Raw genomic sequence first — 20,866 nt, 5'->3', positions numbered from 1 at the left:
TTTGTTTTCCGGTCTTAGATGATAATCCCAGCCCAGATTAGAGTTGAAAACAAGCAGATTGCATTCAGGTTTCTTTGTTTCACTTTCATCCCGATTGTTGTCACAACAACATTCCTCCTTTGAGCGAGAAGGCTCTGATGTGTGTGCTAGTTAATCCCAAATACATCCGTTCAAAAAACTCACTGTTTTTCAAATACTGCATTGAAAAATGGAGGCTTTCAACGGCTGTGCCTGTGGGGGGATTAATTTTTAATAGAGGTCTTTAAGGACATGAGCATAAAGACATGCTTTGAATGGTATTGAAAAACCATCCAAGGTGTCATATTTTGCCACACTTTCGTCATGGTCACTCATCCGTTCTTTGGCCGTCTCCTTTTAATAAAGGGCACATTAAGCGGATGAGGAAATTGCGTTTATTTATTTATAGGCAGATATTACCTAAATGCCACTGAGGTTGAGGGGAAGAACCTATCAGGTCAGAGAGCCACAAAGAACTCCAAGAAAGGAGAAAGTGTTACCACTTAAGATTCCAGGCACCTGAAACCCAACGAGAGGGGAATGAACCAAGAACACTCATCATTGCACAAGAATATTGCTACCTGCTTTTCGACTAGCCTGCCATCTTGTGGTTGGGTGACTAGGCAGCCACAAAATGGGGGAATTGCATTCTAGAGACTTGTACTCTCTAGATTGGAAGGCTTTTAGAAGAAGTTGATAGGTTTTGAGGGTTCCAAGGAAGTTCTGAGTGTAGGCTCTCAGGTTACTTTTCAGTGACATGTGCGTCACCACTTTATCTCACAGTGTAATATAATGGTGCTGCAATAGCTTCTGCTGAGATCTGCCTTCTTTGTCGTATCACCCTGCGCCATGCTGTCTTCTGGGAAGCAACTGTATGTGTTGTTTTCAGGTTACAATGATATCTTCTCTCAGACACTAGAGTAAGAGGTGTGCCCCCATATATATGATACTAGAAACAGCCTAGTGAATAGAGGATCTGTCTGCCTGCAGATCCACCTGCCTTATGGGTTCTTCCATTTTAACCCAACACTATACTACTATGGGGTAGGTTAGGATGAGATTTGCCTGAGGCCCAACCAATGATGGCTTGGAGAAAATTTCATATCCGATCTCTGAGCCTAACAGCCATCCTACACACTTAAAGATATCTTGCCATATTATTTTGTCCAGGGGTTAGAAATCTTTCCTTTCCTGCCCACCTAAATGCATCTACCTATGGATTTATTTATTTATTTAAATTTAATATACCGCCCACCCCTGAAGGGCTCTGGGCGGTGTACACAATTTGTTAAAACTTACAGATAAAACCAGTATCCATAACAAAAACACATAAGTACAAATAAAACAATGCAAAATGCTACAAAAATATTGTTGATGTGCCAGCAAACGAAAAGGGGAAAGAGAGATGTCTTCTGAACTTCTCTAATGCGGTCGGGGTCAGGAGCCCTCTCCCCATTGGCTTAGCTATGCATTTGGCTTGCTATATCATTTTTGGTTCATTCAGCGTCCTTCTCACTCACACGTGTGTGCACACACAAGCATTAGTTTTCCATCCTACCAAAGGGATTTCTGCTGTATGCCTTGATTTCTGATTTAATACTTAACTTGGGAGTCAAAAGCCATTTCCCAAGCATGAAGCTATCTTTGAGTTATCTCGCTCTTGCATTTGGCCATAAGCTTTCTGGCACTGGATTTGCCCTCAGGTCTGCATGGATTTGGAATTGATTTAACGTGCCTGTGACCTGCAGTGTCTGTTTTGAGAACATCAGGTAAACTGCAAGATGGTACATTTGTGGACAGGCCAAGGGGTGGGTCACATCATTTCCAGCATTCTCTGTGATTTTTTTTTTTTTTGAGAGGAGGGAATAATTTTAAAGGAAAAAACCCAAAACCTGACAACTTGCCTTGATTAAGTAAAACACCCACCAATGTTACTTAAAGGGGGGAATCAAAAGCCTGGGTGTGCTTGGGAAGAGCAGGGTACAAATCAATCAATAATAGTCAAACTAGGGCAGGGGTCTGCAACCTGCGGCTCTCCAGATGTTCATGGACTACAATTCCCATCAGCCCCTGCCACCATGGCCAATTGGCCATGGTGGCAGGGGCTGATGGGAATTGTAGTCCATGAACATCTGGAGAGCCGCAGGTTGCAGACTCCTGAACTAGGGGTTACTAGCCCTTTCGCTTCCTGCCAAGATATCATGAAAAGGCCGGGTCTTCAAATTCATCAGCATTTTTACAAGGTTACCGTCAGACCTGAGACTAATTGCATCTTTGAGAACCAATACAATGTGTGTTTTTATGGCAGTGGGTTGCCATGTGAACATACTTTCTCTCTCTCTTTTTTTACTAAACTCCTTCCTGAAAATCCCAAGTCTAGTGGGGATCCAAGTTCCATACATTACATAACAGCTTTAATTGGGCAAGGCTGAAAGTGTCGTAGCAGAGCTTATGCTGTGCATGTAGAAGGACTCTGCAGCCCCAGTGAAAGATTCTCAAGTCTGTGGCAGATCTCTGCATGAGCTGTTGGAGAGCCATTCTCCTTTGAGTTAGGAGGATAGAGTGGGATCGCTTCTCTTTGTAATGTTAGTGTAAAAGCACCAACCTTTCTGTTAATGTAAAGGCCTTAACCTAATTAATGTGCGCTTCAGGGCCTCTGATGAAGTAAGTTCATACTCACAAAAGCTTACATCGAAACAAGTTTTATTGAGAATGTTGTGGGTTTTCCAGGTTGTATGGCCGTGTTCCAGTAGTATTTTCTCCTTCATTTGTCTATAAGCAGGCACTGGACTCTTCTTATTTTGCTTCCATGGACTAGCATGGCAGGCCCACCAATCTTGCCTGTTCTCGGCTTCTTCCTAATTTTGATTTCTGCCAAGGTCTCACCATGGTTTAGCCTAAGAGCATGCTTTTCAACAGGGCTGAGAAACAGGCAGAAAACTACCTCTGAGACTGTGTAGTGTGCCTTTCCCTTGTGACTGCAGTAAAGTCTCTTCCATCCCCTTCCATCCTAGAAATCCATAACAGGTTGCCTCTGAACTCAGGCTTAGATAGGCTTTTGAACATAAGAGCTTACTTCGCAATCCGTTCCTCATGCACAAAAGAAAAATCCCCTCATTGTTTTTTCCTCCCCTTGTCCCTCCCACCTGTACCAAAAATACCTTTAAAAAACACCTTAGCAGCACAGTGGAACACTTTGCAGTTCTAAAGCATTTGTCGTGATAATTTATCAATAAATGTAAGGAGGTGTATGTGAGGGAGGCCAAAGAAAGCATGTTTCCTGTTGAAATAAAGTTTGGTTTTACTTCTGACTGGCTTTTCAGGGCCTAACTGAACATTGTATTGTTTATGAGTGTACCCTGTCTTATCAAGCAGGTGAGTGCAGAGTTTCCTGCCGAGACTTAGATTCTCAAATCTCATTTGCATTGGGATTTCAGGTCTGCCAGTGCATACAGTTTTCACAACCAGAGATGACCCTGGCAAGCCACAGTTTGTCCAACTGGGGAAGCTCTATGTGTATTGAAGGGCTACGTGGACATTTTCTCAATATGGCAAATCGCAGGTCCCTGGGCCTTTTTAGGAAGGGGAAATAGGGGGTAAACTTAAGCCAGAGTCCCAATCTGAGCATCACTGTCCCACTCTGAATTGGGTCTTCACATGCTTGACAATCAAAGTTTCAGAATATGTTTGTCAGCCAGAACACAGGGGAGACTCATAAACAGTATAACTTGTATGTATTGTCGAAGGCTTTCACAGCCAGATTCAACTGGTTCTGGTGGGCTTTCCAGGCTGTGTGGCCGTGGTCTGGTGGATCTTGTTCCTAACGTTTCGACACAGTGTGTAACAGACTTCCCTCTGTGATATTCCCCTGAAGATGCCAGCCACAGATGCAGGCGAAACATTAGGAACAAGATCCACCAGACCACGGCCACACAGCCCGGAAAACCCACCAGAACCAGTATAACTTGTAGGTTGGAAGGAGTTTCCTCAGGGGAAGGAGAAGGGGAACCAGCCAATTGTAAAACCATCTTATATTTAACTTCAAGGCTTTAGGGAAGAAGGTTGGAGGGGAAAACCACAAGTGCTTTTGAAAAATACTTTTAAGGCTCAAGACATTGTTTCAGTGAGAACTCATCCAATTATGGAATCAACCATTGTAGTTTTCGAGTATCGCCCTAACTAAAGCATTAAAAACCTACAGAGGAACATATCGCTTTGGAAATCAACTTGTTTGTGATACTAACACTGGGCTTCTGCTTTAGACATCCAGCAGATGCTTTAACTTGGACAATTTGGGAATATGAATTTACTTCTCAAAAATGGAATTGTCTGCACTGAAAAAGAACAGTTGGAGTTGTATTATTCATATTTAAGGCTTCTAACAGACTAAAATATGCTTCTGCTTGTGCTATAAATGTTAGCAAAGTAGAGCATAGACATTTGTTTTAAGTTTCATTGCACCTCCTAGCTGTTGGTAATTCTGGCTGTTGTGGGTTTTCTGGGCTGTGTGGCCATGGTCTCATCTTTTGCGTTTAATGTTCTGCCCACATCTACGGCTGGCATCTTCAGAGGCATGTGACCATGAGTTGTGTTTCTCTCTGTGGCATGAGGTGGATTGATTGTGAAGTGGACTACATGTTTTGTGTACCTCACGGCGGTGTGGGGGGTGAGGTACATAGATATGGGCAAAATATTAGGAGCAAAAACTATCAGACCGTGGCCGCACAGCCTGGAAAACCTACAACAGCCAGTTGATTCCAGCCATGAAAGCCTTCAACAATATATTGTTGGTAATTCCTTCATAAGTACCAATCATCTTTGGAATATGTGTGGAATTTTGGCGCAAGTATGGTGCATCTAAACTCACTAGGTACCTCTGGGTAAAGATGGTCTTTCTCACCCTAACCTAAACCTGGTTTCTGTTCTTTGGAACAGGAAGGAATTATTCTGTGGAAAAATAAAAACGATATACCAGCTCCATTGTTTTGCAGTATCACTGATAACTAATGTAAAAAAGCTTTAAACGCAAATATTTTCCTAGCAAAGCCCTGGGGGTTTTAAAAACCCCTGCCCAGATAACTGTTTCACAAGCACTTGTTATCATTGGTTGTGGTGGGTTTTGCAGGCTGTGTGGCCGTGGTCTGGTAGATCTTGTTCCTAAAGTTGAATCTGGCTGTGAAAGCCTTCAACAGTACTTCTTATTGTCTCCTTTGGAGTTTAATCAGGAGGAGGGTGGGGGGAAAGAACACCAAGGAATCACTTTTAAAAATTTTAATTTCTGCAGGATGAATATAAACCAGATACGGCTTTTTCAGAGGAAGATCTGAAAAATGCCGTCAGCGTGCACCACGCGTTAGCATCAAAGGCCACAGATTATGAGAAGAAGCCGAATGTGCTGAGGCTCAAGACGGCCGATTGGAGAGTCCTGCTTTTCCAAGCCCAGTGAGTGACATTTGCTTCCTTTTGTGATTCATGCAAATATGTATCAAATATGCATGCATTTTATTTTTAACATCGGGCCCCTTCCTGCAGGCATTTTCTTTTGATTTCCTTTTTGAAACGTGTTTTTGTTCTGCTGTGCTGGGTGGGTGGGTGGGTGGGGCCAAAAGGAGATGAAAACAGGTAACATCCTCCCATATGCACACTTCTTCCACATTGTACCGTTCCTGCTGGTGCAAGAGACACTGTTGGCCGTAACTGGCAGCTGGAGGCTTCTCCCTCCTCACTGCAGCTGCTGGCATTCTGAAGCTTTTTGTCCGTGTGGTTCCCCTACCCCCGGCAAGCTCTGGAATGGTTAAGTTCTTGGACTGTTGATACAGTAACCCCTAAGCATCTTCTCTTGCTAGCTGGAGTATGGTCTGGTCCTTAGTCCACTGGAGGAGATGCAGACAAATATCAAAGATAAAGGCGTTTGTATACCTGGCAGAATTCTTGCAGCCAGTCCCATATGAATGAGACCCTGCTGGATATATCCTCTCTGCTCTGGCAGTGGCAAAGCAATCATCAATTCAGTGATATCCAGCTGAGATGTTTTGGGGACTTTTTGCAGCCTAACTCCCCTTGGTGCAATGGAAGGACATTCCATAGTTTGCTGCAACCTGTTTGTGAAGCACTTTGAGGATAAAGATCCTCTTTATTCTCCATTATGCCGCACTGGATGCTGAATTTGTATTATTAAATATCTTTGGATCCCTCTGATTGCAATTGCAGGTGTTGTTGACTCTTAAGGAGAGTGGCATGGTTCTAGACCAATTGCTGCCAGCCCTTCACATGATTGATCCCTAGATCTGACGGCTGGTTAAAATCAGCAGTGGAAGGCTGACCAGCAGGAGATTGTTTCCTGGAAAGGCGGGAACAGGTGGGGGCCTGTTCTGGGTGCCATCTGTGCCTGAGGTGAGGCCAGCAGTTCAAGGGAGCAGGGCCTTTTCAGTAGTGGCTCTATTCATGAATTTTAAAAATATATATATTTAAAATTATATATTTAAATATATATATATCCTGCCTCTCCAGAGACTTGCTTTTTATTTGTGGGATATACTCCCTCTTCAGACCTCTGATTCCTTTCTGACTTCCAGAAAATGGATGAAAATTTTGTGTTTCATCAGATCTTTAGGGAGTATGAGTTTTCTTAAAAATATATATTTGTGCTTGTTTTTTGGAAGCATTTGATTGGTTTTGAGATATTTTTTTCTTATTTTTATGTCATTTATCTTCTGTTTAGTAGCTGTTGCTTGCCTGGTGAATCCCAAAATGGGTAGAAACGTGGGCCATAAATATGTCAAATAAATAGTGAAGAGGGTTTATTTTATTCATGTATTTATATCTCACCTCATTAAGATGCCTTCCAGAAGAGGACAAGGGGTGGGGAATTTTCTGGGTAATTCTGCCGCTGGCTGAGATGGGGTGCCGAAGTGGATCACGTGGCAGTTCCTATCACACCACAGCAGACACTGGAGATAAAGCCAAGAAGACAAGCCCAGTCCGGAGTCCAGACGCCCTGATTGATCTCTGCTTTCCTTCTCTCTCCTGTTCACAGAAGCCCAGAAGAAATGGAGTCATGGATCAATAAGATCAATTGCGTGGCTGCTGTTTTTTCTGCCCCACCGTTTCCAGCTGCTATTGGTTCCCAGAAGAAATTTAGCCGCCCACTCTTGCCTGCCACCACAACCAAATTATCTCAGGTGATTAATACACAGTGCGAACCGTGTGTCAGGTGTGCCACTAATCCACTGCATAGAATACGGCCGTGGAAAGGTTTTGGTCAAAAACCGAGCCAGGTTTTGGTGGCCTGCTACTATAACCGTTGCAGCCCACTGGCTTTAACTAATGACAAGCAATGGTATTCTTTTTGAAGCCTTTTTTTGTTCCTCTAAATGATGCATGTGCTCGCACATCACTTGGTATTCCGTAATTGGATTACATAATTGGATTCCTTGTAGTGCCGAACCCAACTGCGAGTCCTTATGTGTGACTTCAGGCTGCTGCCAAAACCCAGTCAAGCTCCTCTTTCCCATCTCTCCATTCCCCAGGCATGCAGGAACTTTTAGCTTTTAATCTGTCCTCATCCCACTGTGTGTTTCCCCACCCCGACAGTGAATGGCGCAGAGCAGGGGTGAGGGAGTGTACAACTTGAGACTGTCTCAGCCCAGGGGAAGTGAGAGTACACGATATAATAGAAAGAGGGTACGGAAACAAGGAAGCTGTTCAGCAGCCCTCTGGCAGATCACATCACTCCAGCCTGTCTGAACTGACTGAAAAAACAGCGTGCCTGTTCTGACAGCAGTTGACATGGAAGGTCTACCTGGGGTAGCTCATTCGTATATTCAGGTTATCAGGAGAAGAGCACATGTACATGGGAACTGGTTCTTTGCTTTTATTTCTTTCGTATGCAGAGTTACTCCAGTCCAGTGGCGAAGCCACAAGGGGGAGGGGGGTGCGCCGTGCACCAGGCGCACACCTGGGGGGCGTGAAAATCACCCCCAGACCCCTCCCCTTTCCCCCCCTGTGGCACACCCCCGCCCCCGCCCCCTTCCCACACTTACCTTAGTTCCTTTCCTTTTCCAGAACTTTTTCAGGCTGCAAAAGGCCAGTTCTCAGTAAAAATGGCCTGAGGAACTACAGTTCCCAGGAGACCTTGGGGCTCACAAGATCTCCTGGGAAGTATAGTTCCCATCGGGGGGGGGGGGGGGGAATATAGAATGCGCACCAGGTGCAGTTTAGCCCAGCTACGCCTCTGCTCCAGTCTAAGCTTCCACATAGGGTTGCAGGGTTAAATACTGCAGTAATTTTTTATGCTAATCGCTACATAGCTTCCCAGTACATATAATCCCACCTTTCTTCCGAGAAGCTCAGGGTGGTGGGCTTGGTTCTCCTTTCCCTGTTCTATCCTCACAGCAACCCTGTGAGGTAGGTTAGACTGAGAGAGAGACAGAGACTCGCCCAAGGTCACCCAATGAGCTTTCATGGCTGCGTGAGCGTTTAAACTCGGGTTGCGTAGATCCTGCGATGGTAAACAGCGTCTTGGCTTCTGTTTCTTGGCCATATTCAAAAACGTGATGGGATATTGAGAATAACCTTTATTCAGAGAGGTAGATCCATCATTGTGATCTGGGACCTGCTGTCTTCTAGCTGCTGCGAACTGAGTCGACCTTCCTTGTATCTTTACCCAGTAATAACCCCTTCCAGTCATTCCTCCTCCACCCCCCCCCCCCAATTTGGATTCCCCACCACCACCTTTTCGCCACAGTGCAGAAATTGCTATCTTGTGGCACAGTTTTGTTTTCAGTTGCCCAATGAGGAAACTGCAGTTTACATACCAGTGGAAAGCAGAGACAAGGGATGAAAGGATGTAAGCTGTTTTTAGCCAAAAGATGGGGGGCGGGGGGAGGAGAAGGTGTTGCATTTTCAAAGGAGATAAATTCAGGGACAAGCTGAGAACTGTCAGCTTTTATCTGTCAGTAGAAGAACTTGCCAGCAGGTTTCGGCTCCTTCTGCAAAGGATGAAATGGGAACTGTCAACTCTGTCTGGTTGCTGTTTTAGATGATGTGGCCTGAATCACGATTCGCTTTTTTTCAGTCCTGTTTCCAAATAAGCGTATCCTGTAGTAGCTCAATTCAGAAATTGCATTCCTTCAGCTCCAGATTGTGGTTTGAAGGTCGGGGCCGAGGGAGATGTGTTCATGGCCTCTCATGCTCCTTAATTTATTTCTCACTCCAGACCAGGAGTTCTCTGAGCACCCCAACCTTTCGTCGATGAAAAAGAGACATTCTGATCACATGCATATTCTCATAGCAAGGATCACCGTGCCAGCCCTCTGCCTCCAACGTGACACATTGCTTGAAAACTCCTCTGTACCTGCCAAACTGATTTACTGTTGTGTGCCCTGCACACATTTTAAAACAGTGGAAGTATTTGTTCTCTTACTTGGAGCGAGACATAATTGTCATGCAGGATGTTGTTTAACCAAAGACCAAAATTGACCAGTGTCTTCAGTGCTACATGGCGTTCATGTGTTTACATGTGCACTAGAGACAGGATACATCCACACTTTAAAACGTTGACACCTAATTACTTGGAGAAGAACATAAGAACATAAGAACAAGCCAGCTGGATCAGACCAGAGTCCATCTAGTCCAGCTCTCTGCTACTCGCAGTGGCCCACCAGTTGCCATTGGGAGCTCACATGCAGGATGTGAAAGCAATGGCCTTCTGCGGCTGTTGCTCCCGAGCACCTGGACTGTTAAGGCATTTGCAATCTCAGATCAAAGAGGATCAAGATTGGTAGCCATAAATCGACTTCTCCTCCATAAATCTGTCCAAGCCCCTTTTAAAGCTATCCAGGTTAGTGGCCATCACCACCTCCTGTGGCAGCATATTCCAAACACCAATCACACGTTGCATGAAGTGTCTCCTTTTATTAGTCCTAATTCTTCCCCCCAGCATTTTCAATTAATGCCCCCTGGTTCTAGTATTGTGAGAAAGAGAAAAAAATTTCTCTCTGTCAACATTTTCTACCCCATGCATAATTTTATAGACTTCACTCATATCGCCCCTCAGACGTCTCCTCTCCAAACTAAAGAGTCCCAAACGCTGCAGCCTCTCCTCATAAGGAAGGTGCTCCAGTCCCTCAATCATCCTCATTGCCCTTCTCTGCACTTTTTCTATCTCTTCAATATCCTTTTTGAGATGGAACCAAACCCTGAAGAATGACAGTTCTGGCAACTCACACTAGTAGGATACTAGAGATAGAGGTATTCCTGGAACAGTTTCTTAAAAATCGGGACCATTTATCTGCGGTTGTTCATGAACTATGATTCCCATCAGCCCCTGCTAGCATGCTGGCAGGGGCCGATGGGAATTTTTGTCCATGAACATCTGAGTCAGAGTTGGACACTGATCTAGTACGTTGTATCCTGCCTTTTCTTCAAGGATCTTAAGGGTCTCCATGCCTTTTTCTTTCTTTTGTTTTCCATAGCCCAGTTACGACTCGCTCAGGGTCACCCAGTCAGCTTCCAGGGCAGAGTGGGAGTTTGAAGTCAGGGGTCAGCACTAACAATTACACCACGATGTCCCTGGCACAATCCCGGCCATGGAAACTCGCTGGGTGACCTTGGGCCAGTCACATACGCAGCCTATCCTACTCATCAGGGCTGTCGTGAGGATAAAATAGAGAGGAGAACAGTGTAACCACTAGGTCCAGCAGGCCACCTTCAATGGAAGAAAACCAGGAGGTAACAAACTGAAGACGGGGACATATGGGAGGAGACCGTCCTTTTCATGGGCTTTAACAGTGTAACTCTGCTTAAGGTGGCCTCTTCATTGGGGACCAGCTTGAAAGTTCTGGATCGGTTAACCATCCATATGTGAATATGTGTTTCATACTAGATGGACTCTGGTCTGATCCAGCAGGCTTGTTCTTATGTTAGTTCTTAACTGGGGTGTTGTGGGGTTTCCGGGCTGTATGGCCGTGTTCCAGTAGCATTTTCTCCTGACGTTTCGCCTGCATCTGTGGCTGGCATCTTCAGAGGATCCTCTGAAGATGCCACCCAGGCTGCTGAGTGAAACATCAGGAGAAAATACTACAAGAAAATGGCCATTTCCTCGCAGGCTCTTCAACACCCCAGTGATTCCGGCCATGAAAGCCTCCGACAGTTCCTAACTGGTTTATTAAAATAAAACACTCAGACCTGAGACATGTTCTCGTTAGCAAACAGAACTGTGGTTTCTTTCCTCCAGTATTTACTGCATGTGGGATTGGATTTCATGCTCTTTTGCTTCTGCAGGATGAACAGCTAAAATCGCACGAAGCCAAACTGAAGCAGATCTCCACCGAACTGGCCGAGCATCGCTCCTACCCGCCGGATAAGAAGCTGAAAGGCAAAGAAGTCGAGGACTACAAGCTGAAAGAACATTATTTGGACTTTGAAGTATGTCGGAGGCCGCTGCTGGCTGCAGCTAGTCCCTCTCCCCCCCCCCCCAACCAAAGAAATTGCAGGCGTTCTCCTGAAGCCAGGCAGCTTAATAAGGACATTTTAATAACCAGTTCAGCACATTTTCCTTAGGCATCACCCAAATTGACACGTCAATAGCTTTGGACAGCTGAGAGCGTGTGGCTGTAGTGCCAATAAACATCCATAAGTGGAAAAGCCAAGGGAGAAGGGCGGCACGTCATCCCAACCCTTTTCCGGCGTGAAGGCCAAAGGGAAGGCAAGAGCTTTAGAGGGCAGGCGCAGTTGTCATAGTGCGGAGTCATAGGCAGCTGCCTGCCCAATACAATCTCCCTATTATGTTCTCTTTTAAGGGCAGAATGCAGGAGCAGGTCTGTGCTGGGGAAACTTGATCCAAGACACGTGAGAACTTCCCGTGATCGTTTCCTTCTTAGGATTTCTTGGTTCCTTTCAGCGACAACTTTTAACAACTGCCCAAGTTTTTGGCCCTGGTGCTCATATTGTAGCTGGAACGAGCAACTCTTTGAAAGGCAGGGGTGGGAAGAAATCCTTTCTGCGGCATCTTCTCAAAGAGATGCCCAGAGCGGGGTAACAGCACTGTTTCTGAGGTGTGAGCCCAGATGGGTGGTGAGATCCCAGCACTGTTTTGTGAGAATAGGTGCATATTCCTGTGCAGCATTTTTATGATGGTCGAGTGGAGGGGGAGGAAAGAATGTTGTAAGCAATACTGGGTTCCTGTTGGCAAGGAAAGCAGGGTACAAATGAAGGTGCTTGGGAGCACCTTAGCATACCAGGTGTTTGGGAGCAGCAGCAGCAGAAGGCCATTGCTTTCACATCCTGCATGTGAGCTCCCAAAGGCACCTGGTGGGCCACTGCGAGTAGCAGAGTGCTGGACTAGATGGACTCCGGTCTGATACAGCAGTCTGACTCTAAATATCAGACACTGGGAACAAGTGGCGGGGAGAAAAGGTCTGTTGCCTTTACATCTTGTCTGAGAGCACCCAGGGGCATCTTGCTCAAACAGAATCCTGGACATAGAGGGTTGTAGTGGGTCTCATCCCATAGCGGATCTCATCCAGTGAGGTTATTCTGATCCTTTAGGTAATGAACCAGGGATGGAAGGGTTTTTGTTGTGTTTTGTGCTATCGCCTGCCTCCTTTAACTTCTCCAGGATGTTGAGTGTGGGCAGACGCAACAATCCCCACCAGACCCCTCAGGGGACTTCAGTATTTTGCTTCTGAGTTGGCTTTCTGAGTTCTTCTAGAGCAGGGGTCGGGAACCCGCGGCTCGCGAGCCGCATGTGGCTCTTCCGCCGCTGTTCTGCGGCTCCATGAGCCGAGCCGCGGGGCCCATCTTCACCCGCCCTGCAAGGAGCAGGGCGGGCGCTTCACTCGCCCGGCGGCCGGCCAGGCCGAGCCGCCGGGACCCTCTTCGCCCGCCCTGCTCCTTGCAGGGCGGGCGCTTCACTCGCCCGGCGGCCGGCCAGGCCGAGCCGCCGGGACCCTCTTCGCCCGCCCTGCAAGGAGCAGGGCGGGCGCTTCACTCGCCCGGCGGCCGGCCAGGCCGAGCCGCCGGGACCCTCTTCGCCCGCCCTGCAAGGAGCAGGGCGGGCGCTTCACTCGCCCGGCGGCCGGCCAGGCCGAGCCGCCGGGCCCATCTACGCCTGCCCTGCAAGGTGGGGGCGCGAGCGAGCAAGTGGGCGGGGGAGCGGGGGAGGGTGAGCCAAATGGCTCTTTGAGGGGAAAAGGTTCCCGACCCCTGTTCTAGAGTGGTGATCTTCCAATGTTTGTTTTGGAAGGTGGACTATATGGTATTATACCCCACCAAAGTCCCTCCTCTCCCCAAGCCCCACACTCCTCAGACTCCTCCCCAGTGGTGGGATTCAAATAATTTAACAACCGGTTCCAGGATCTGGGGAGTGGAGTGGAGGCAGCTGAACACTTCATGCCCAAATGGCAGAGGTGTGTGGAAGGAATATAGAGCCTGGTGCAACACCTGCTCCAGGCGCCCCCCGCCCTCTTGTGCCCGACTTACCTGAGGTGGCAGTGGTCCTGGGCAGCCTGGCGGGCCAGGCCTGGCGGGGCCAAGGGGCACCCTGTGGTGGCCCTGCCCCACTGCTCATTCAGCCGACTGGACGAGCAGCCTGGTGAGGTGGGCGGGCTGAGAGGGGAAGGAGGAGTGGTGATTGGTGGGATGCCTTAGAGTTTAGGTTGGACTCGCAGTGGTGGGATTCACCATTTAACAACCGGATCAGCTGAACCGGTCCAAACCAGCTGAATCCCACCTCTGCTCCTCCCCCCAAATCTCCAGGTATTTCCAGTCTGGAGCTGGCAACCCTAGTGGACCCCATGAGACCCTTGGGGGCATACTTAAAATAATTGCTATACGGTGGAACCTGTTGCTCACTTGCTGCTGCATATTGTTTCAGAAGAGGGATTGGAATGGGCAACCTATCTTCTAGGCCTCTTCCGCACATCCAGAATAATGCACTTACAATCCACTTGCACAATTGTTTGCAAGTGGATTTTGCTATTCCACAAAATTGGATTATTCTATTGCAAAATTGGATTTTGCTATTCCACAAAATTGAGTTATTCTGCATGTGCGAAAGGCGCTCTAGGGAAGCTTGTTCAGGTAATTTTGTCATGGAGGAACTCTAAGGTTCTTCTTGATGCAACTTGTTTGACACATTCTCCGGATTCTAACGGACCAGAATGCAAACAGAAGCAGCCCGCCTGGCAATCCAGAATTTCTGACTCCTTTTCTCCTTTCTATTGTGTTCGAGTGTTTTCATTATCAGACAAAGCATGATTCAGTCCGGAGCACCGTCGGTATTCATCTCGTCCGTCGCGTTGTTTTTGAGTGACACCTTTTAGTGGTTTAATTTATTTGTCTCCTCACTGCCGAACTGCCAGTACAGAGGTGCTGACTGCATGACTGCCTCTCTACATTTAATTTTAAATTTCCTTGAGATTTTTCCGCATCTTCAAAGGGCTCTTTTGGAATCCCTCTTCTGTCGTTTCTCTTTCCCTTCTGTTCTTTGGTAGAAGCTGTGTTGCATTTGAATAATAATGATTGCCTGTTTTGAATTTAGAGAACAGACTGGGTTGCCCCCCCACCCCCACCACCCCGTTCCTTCATTGTGGATTACAAATACCTTCATAATGGAGTTTTTGCCTGCTTTTTGAAGTGCGTGTGGGCAATCGGTAGAATCTCATCAACGTTTGCGCTGCTTCAGTGGGAACGGGTCAGGAGACACATTGTTAAATAAAACATTCGGGGAGGCTAGCGAAGTGTGCATTTTGTATTTATTGAAGGCCTTTTTTTCCCTGAATTCCAGATAATCACTAGTTATTTGAATTAATCACCGAGGCGTTACGTAAAGCTGAGGACAGAACTGCGCCATAACAGAGGGCTGCATTCAGTTCTGGACCGTGAACAAATTCAGGGGTTCGGTCCCTGGTAAAATGCATTGTCTCTCCCCTGGATCTCTTGCTTGTACTCTTGCTGGATTTGTACCCGTGACAATTGCCCTGGCTACCAGTTTTTTACTGGAGTTTGGGGACTCTGGCGTCCACCAAGGTACTTCCGTGGTGTGCAGCACAGATGGTGAAGAGGAGATACTTATCTTTAGGTTGCTTTTGCACTTCCATGTTGAAGAATTTAAGCATAGAAGACATGGCATTTTAATCAAGGAGAGATTTTCTTGTGTGGCACAAATATTTCCCTAAGAACGTTCTCTTGTCTTACTGAAACTCTTTTGGCTCCCTTTGAAATTCCTCATATGTTTTGCCTGAGGAGAAACCTCTACATTTGTTCTGCATTTTTGCTTTAGACTGATTCTTGCGCTCAGGCTTTCTGAGCGTGCCCTGCTTTTTTCCTACTTCCTGTGTTCTGTCCCCTCCCACTCCCCAAAAGAGCCCTGGTCACCCCTGTTCTGTAATCCAGGACGAAGGGGTCATTCTGCATTGTTGTGTGCATGTTGTGCACAGAGATTTCTGAAGTGGGCCACAAATCCAACAGTGGCATTAGGAAAGAGAGTGTAAGAAGGATCACAAACAGTACTTGGGTAATTTCATTAGAACGAAACAGGCAGTTCTTCACAAATCAGGATGGGTAGAGGGGGAAAGTGTGAGAGGGCCACCCCAGGTCCAAGGTGAAATCGGGAAGAGTCTCAGCTTGAAGTCAGTCCACCTGTTTCACGTGCCACAGGTTCTTATCTGCCCCTGAATCTTTCCACCTCCCCTCCAGCTGTTTCCCTTAAGAATGAGAACTGTTGCATTATGTATTTGCTTATTTCATTTGTACCCCTCTTTCTGTGTATCGGGGACCCAAGGCAACTCACATAGTTATTTTCTTTCCCACTTTATTTTCACAACAACCCTGCGAGCTACGCCCAAGATCACCCAGCAAGCTTCCATATCCCGGGACTCAGTTTGACACTCTAACCATTAATCAGTCTGATGAAAACCTAGTGATGTGTGAATTCCCCCTTCCTCTTTCAACTTATCTCAGACGGTTCCTCTTAGAGGACAAATTCAAATGACCCTTTGGGAAACATTTCTGGGTTAACTCTGGTTTGTGAAAAATTAGCATTGAAGCCAGCGTCTGCTCTCTGTGCTCCTGCCTGCAGAAGTGAGACTAGTGGGGACCAGAAATGTGGGGCTTTTTCAGTGGCAAGTACCTCATCTGTGGAATGCTTTTCCTCTTGAGGCTCTCCTGGCCTTCTTCTCTCTTGGGCCCCAGGCCATAACGTTTCTTTGTTACCCAGGCTGCCATTTAAGGGCTCTTTTGAAAATGGCTTCTACTAGTCTGCTTCTAGCCTGAGGATTGTTTTATAAGAACTGCTTTAGGCTGTTAAATGTTTTATGGCGTTTTCATGCTCTTCTATAGTGTAGTGGTGAAGAGCAGTGAACTCCAGTCTGGTGAACTGGGCTTGGTTTCCTACTCTTCCCCATGAAGCCTGCTCGATGACCATAGGCTTGTCACACATCTCAGAACTCTCACAAGAAGAAGAGGAAGAGTTTGGATTTATATCCCCCCTTTCTCTCCTACAGGAGACCCAAAGGGGCTTACAATCTCCTTTCCCTTCCCCCCTCACAACAAACACCCTGTGAGGTGGGTGGGGCTGAGAGAGCTCCGAGAAGCTGTGACTAGCCCAAGGTCACCCAGCTGGCGTGTGTGAGAGTGCACAGGCTAATCTGAATTCCCCAAATAAGCCTCCACAGCTCAGGCGGCAGAGCTGGGAATCAAACCTGGTTCCTCCAGATTAGAATGCACCTGCTCTTAACCACTACGCCACTGCTGCTTCAAGGTGTTTGTTGTGGGGAGAGGAAGGGAAAGGAGAAGGCAATTGTCAGCCGTTTTGAGGATCCTCAAAGGTAGAGAACTGTGGGTTATAAAAACCAGCTCTTCTGATTCTTGTTGAAACGTCACTTTCAATTACTTTGTTCATTTGAATGGTTTTAATTCTGTGGTTATGTTTTATTTTGCAAGCTGCCTCCCTCTCTGGACATACCAGGCTGAGACTTGTCTTCTTGTCTTTTCCTCCCCCTGCCTCCTTCCAGAAAGACCGTTACGAAATCTACGTGGGCCTCCTGAAGGACGGAAGTGGGAACCTGCTGACCACTGGTAAGAACGATGGCCCGGGACTGAAGAAATGCCATTCAAGCCCTTCATTAAATCAGGAGTCTCCAGTTAGTGCCAAGGTGAAGCGCAACACCTCCGAGAGGAAGGACTATAGACCCGAGACACCAAGTGTCAAGCAGAAGGTGACCTAGGGGCACCCGAGACACGCCGGAGGAGTAACGTAGTGCTTTCCCTCTGATCACCTTTCCTTTGCGAAAACAAATGAAAATTAACACATCTGCCTGAATGGGGTGTTAGTGACATTTTTCAATTGTACATTTTGTTGTTCCTGTACAGGTTATTGGAGATGTTTTTGGCTTCTGACTTGTGTTTGCTTAGTTAATTTATCTATAGAGCAATTAATTCAATCCTTTAAAAAATAATAAAGAGGGAGGGGCAAGGAGGGAGGTGGGAAGAGAGGCGGCTGTTCTCCAAGAGGCTGCGGCATTGTGTGTATCCCAAAGAGAGCAAATAGAAGTTGTTTCTTGAAAGATAGCTCGGAATGCGCCTTCCTCCCATTGAAAATACAGAACGAGACAGCAGTCTATCCAATAATTGTTGAACCATTGCTGTATGTCATTCCGTTCCCTTGAGTGAGGAGGAAGCATTGAATTTTGCACTGGCTGGGACATGGGGAGAAAACGATATCTGTTCCCAGGCAACAGCAGACCCGAATGATTTAATCCCTTGGAGAAGATAGGGCAGCAAGACCCCTATGCCAGTGGGTCTTTGTGTTACATCTGACCCTTGTAGGTATTATGGTTCTCAGAGGCAATGGTGTACAAACGGCGGGACAAGGGAGAATTTCAGCTGGTGCAGTAGGTTTGCAACTTTGAGAGAAATGTCATCCGTGAAGTTTCGCATTCGATGTACCATTACTAGGCTTGAGCTTTACCAAAAAAATCCAGTAAAATTCTACTTTAAAATTATTATTAAAGCTGAAAAAGCCAAATATCTGATTTTATTTTCAGAAATGGAAAAAATTGGGGTCAATTTGCATTTTTGCTATTCTTTGCTATTTTTAAAGCTTTCAACCTGTAGGGGGGGTGTAATTTTAAGCTAGTGGCACCAAACCTGCAGGGTATCTTCAGGAGACTCTCTTGATGATACCAGCCAAGTTTGGTGAAGTTTGGTTCAGGGGATCCAACGTTATGGATCCCCAAAGGGGGTTCCCCCATCTCCCATTGTTTCCAATGGGAACTAATAGGAGATGGGGCTACTCCTCTGAGGGTCCATAAAATTGCACCTCGTGAACCAAACCTCACCAAGCCTTGGTGGTATCATCAAGAGAGTCTCTTGAAGACACCCTGCAAGTTTGGTGCTGCTAACTTAAAAATGCACCCCCAACAGGCACCCCAAGAAACTTCCCCAGATTCTTCCTTTGAACTGACCTGGCTCCATTTCAGCTAATGGGACATTTCTGGGTGTGTGTAAGCAGGGTGCACATTTTTCAAGGTAGAGGCACCAAACTTTCAGGGTGGCTTCAGGAGACACACCTGGCAAGAGAATCCAGGTTTGGTTAAGTTTGCTTCAGGGACTTCAATTGTATGGACCCCCAAAAGGGTAGGGCTTATCTCCCACCGTCCCCTGAAGCAAAGTTAACCAAACCTGGGTGCTCTTGCCAGGGATTTCTCTTAAAGCCACCCTGAAAGTTTGGTGCATCTACCTTCAAAAATGCATCCCCTCCAGACACCTCCAGAAACTCCCCATTGGCTACAATGGAGCCAAGTCAGATAAAAGAATCTGCCAGGCTCTTTTTCAGCACTGCCTATGGATGGGAAAATAATTCTTCCCCCTCCCCCCCCCCCATCATAGACTTACTTAGGGTTGTGCTAAAGCAGGCCCAGTTGACTCTGTGCTGGGAAGTTCTGAGTTGAGGGTTTCTGGTGGGGTTTTAGCCTTGGTTAGGGGCACCAAATTTCCCATTAGGGCCACAGAGTCCCTTGAAAGGAACCAGCCAACTTGGCTGAAGGTTGGATAGTTGGGGGCTCATTCTGTCGACACCAGGTTCTGCTTCAACTGGGGGCACATAGCATTTGCCACTCCCCACGAAACTTCACTGAAGTTGGCTTGTTCTTTCAGAAGACTCACCAGCAGCTCTGCGGGAAATGTGGTGCCCCTGCACAGAGCAAAAACCCCACCAGAGCCCCCCATAAAATCTCTAGCACAGAGCCAGCTGGGCATAATAGTAAGCCCTGCCCCACCCCACATCTCCCATGGTTTCAAATGGAGGGGGGAAACCGGCAGAAGCATGCTCTCCCTTCCCAAATGCCTTCTGCACCCACAGCAACACCTCCACCTCTTAAAACAAAGCCACTCCACAGCAAGACCTAATGAGCATGACAGAATGAGAAACACTGTTAACACCATTAACAATCTGGGCTCAGTCCAGTGGCACAGCCATAACAGATCAAGACAGGAGGCACGTTTGCCAGCCCTGACTCCTCCCAAAGCACCACAGCACAACACTACAGCACCATTAACAACCCAGACACAGTAGCAGGAGTAAATGTAAGTTAACATACCTGCTGCCATCACCCTTCTGAGTTGTTGCTGCAGCCGCATCCCAACGTACCACTGTTCCTTGGAAGGGAGGCCTCAGAAAGTGAGAGGGAGGGGATTTCACCATGTGGTCCGCACCCTGATCCTCCTCTCTCGACAGGCTTACATATCATGACAGCCTCACAGGTTGCACCTTAGGCGATGTGGCCGCCTTTCATCACTGGCTCCGCTTTCCCCAGGAGTGTTGGCAGCCAGGCATATAAAATGACGGCAGAAACAGAAAAGAACGCAATCACAGCAACCAATACCAGGTTTCCCACTTCATGAATAAATCCCTACATCTATTTCTGCTTTAGGGGAGTGAGCTCAGAAGATGTACGTACCTTGCCGAATGCTGGGGATTTCAGAGGAGAACCGCCATGCTGCCCCGGTGCACTGTGTTGTTCTTCAAGACATTTCCTTGAAGACCTTTCCTTGTGACAGTTTCCTTTCACGTTTCACTGTACAGTTAATTTTTGAATAAAGTGTTGAATGGTTTCTTAAACGGACCTGGCGATACGGCCCTTCTCTTCAGTGTTCCTCTGCCACTTTTCGGCATCTTCTCTTCCCCCTGGGCAGAATGAACACTGTTAGGTGGGCCTCAGGAACACTGAAGGGCTGATGGCATCCCAGCTACTTGTGGCACTCCTCTGGGTTCTTTTTCCTTGGCTTATGTAATGTTTTCGATTTCCAAATTATGCCCTAACCTACTGGGGGAATTCATCTCCTATGACCATGGTGGCGAACCTTTGGCACTCCAGATGTTATGGAATACAATTCCCATCAGCCCCTGCCAGCGTGGCCAATTGGCTATGCTGGCAGGGGCTGATGGGAATTGTAGTCCATAACATCTGGAGTGCCAAAGGTTCGCCACCACTGTCCTATGAGATGAGGATGACAACAGTTTGGGTGCAGCTGCTGCTATGTCAAGCAACAATGTGAAGTATTTAAAGGGCTTAAGGACCTGCACTGTCTGAGAGACAGTCAACCACGCCTCGTTGAGCTGGCTCTCTCTCTGCACTGCCTCGGTTTCTTGGAACAAGGCGATGAGGGCTTCCTTCTGATCCACCAAATGCTCAAACATGGTGTAGGTGGAGTTCCAGCGAGTGGCTACATTGATGTTCAGGCTGTGCTCCAGCACGCCCGTCAATGCCTGCTTCTCATGCAGCAAGTGAAGGTCCCTCACACTGCATGAGAAGTGACCCACGATGTACCAGCATTTCTGGAGGAG

General features: G+C 47.1%; 1 protein-coding gene across 5 annotated transcripts in view; it reads left to right on the top strand.

Moving 5' to 3' along the window:
- The window catches only part of LOC125436168 (PH and SEC7 domain-containing protein 3-like), a 172,441-nt gene extending 152,081 nt beyond the window's left edge, over positions 1-20,360 (top strand). For 4 of the 5 annotated variants that reach the window (XM_048502892.1, XM_048502891.1, XM_048502894.1 and 1 more), the window contains 4 exons: positions 5,303-5,460; positions 7,055-7,199; positions 11,302-11,445; positions 17,034-18,046. In XM_048502892.1, coding sequence (XP_048358849.1) covers positions 5,303-5,460; positions 7,055-7,199; positions 11,302-11,445; positions 17,034-17,246 — 660 coding nt within the window. In that variant the 3' untranslated portion in view covers positions 17,247-18,046. Of the gene's footprint in view, positions 1-5,302; positions 5,461-7,054; positions 7,200-11,301; positions 11,446-17,033; positions 18,047-19,952 lie in introns of those variants that run through there. The other variant, XM_048502893.1, reaches the window with a different exon arrangement.
- Positions 20,361-20,866: the final 506 nt, after the last annotated feature.

The sequence above is a fragment of the Sphaerodactylus townsendi genome, linkage group LG07, assembly GCF_021028975.2.
Source record: "Sphaerodactylus townsendi isolate TG3544 linkage group LG07, MPM_Stown_v2.3, whole genome shotgun sequence".
Classification (NCBI taxonomy): domain Eukaryota; kingdom Metazoa; phylum Chordata; class Lepidosauria; order Squamata; family Sphaerodactylidae; genus Sphaerodactylus; species Sphaerodactylus townsendi.
Note: the sequence above shows the minus strand (reverse complement) of the source record. Positions and strands in the feature narration are given on the sequence as shown.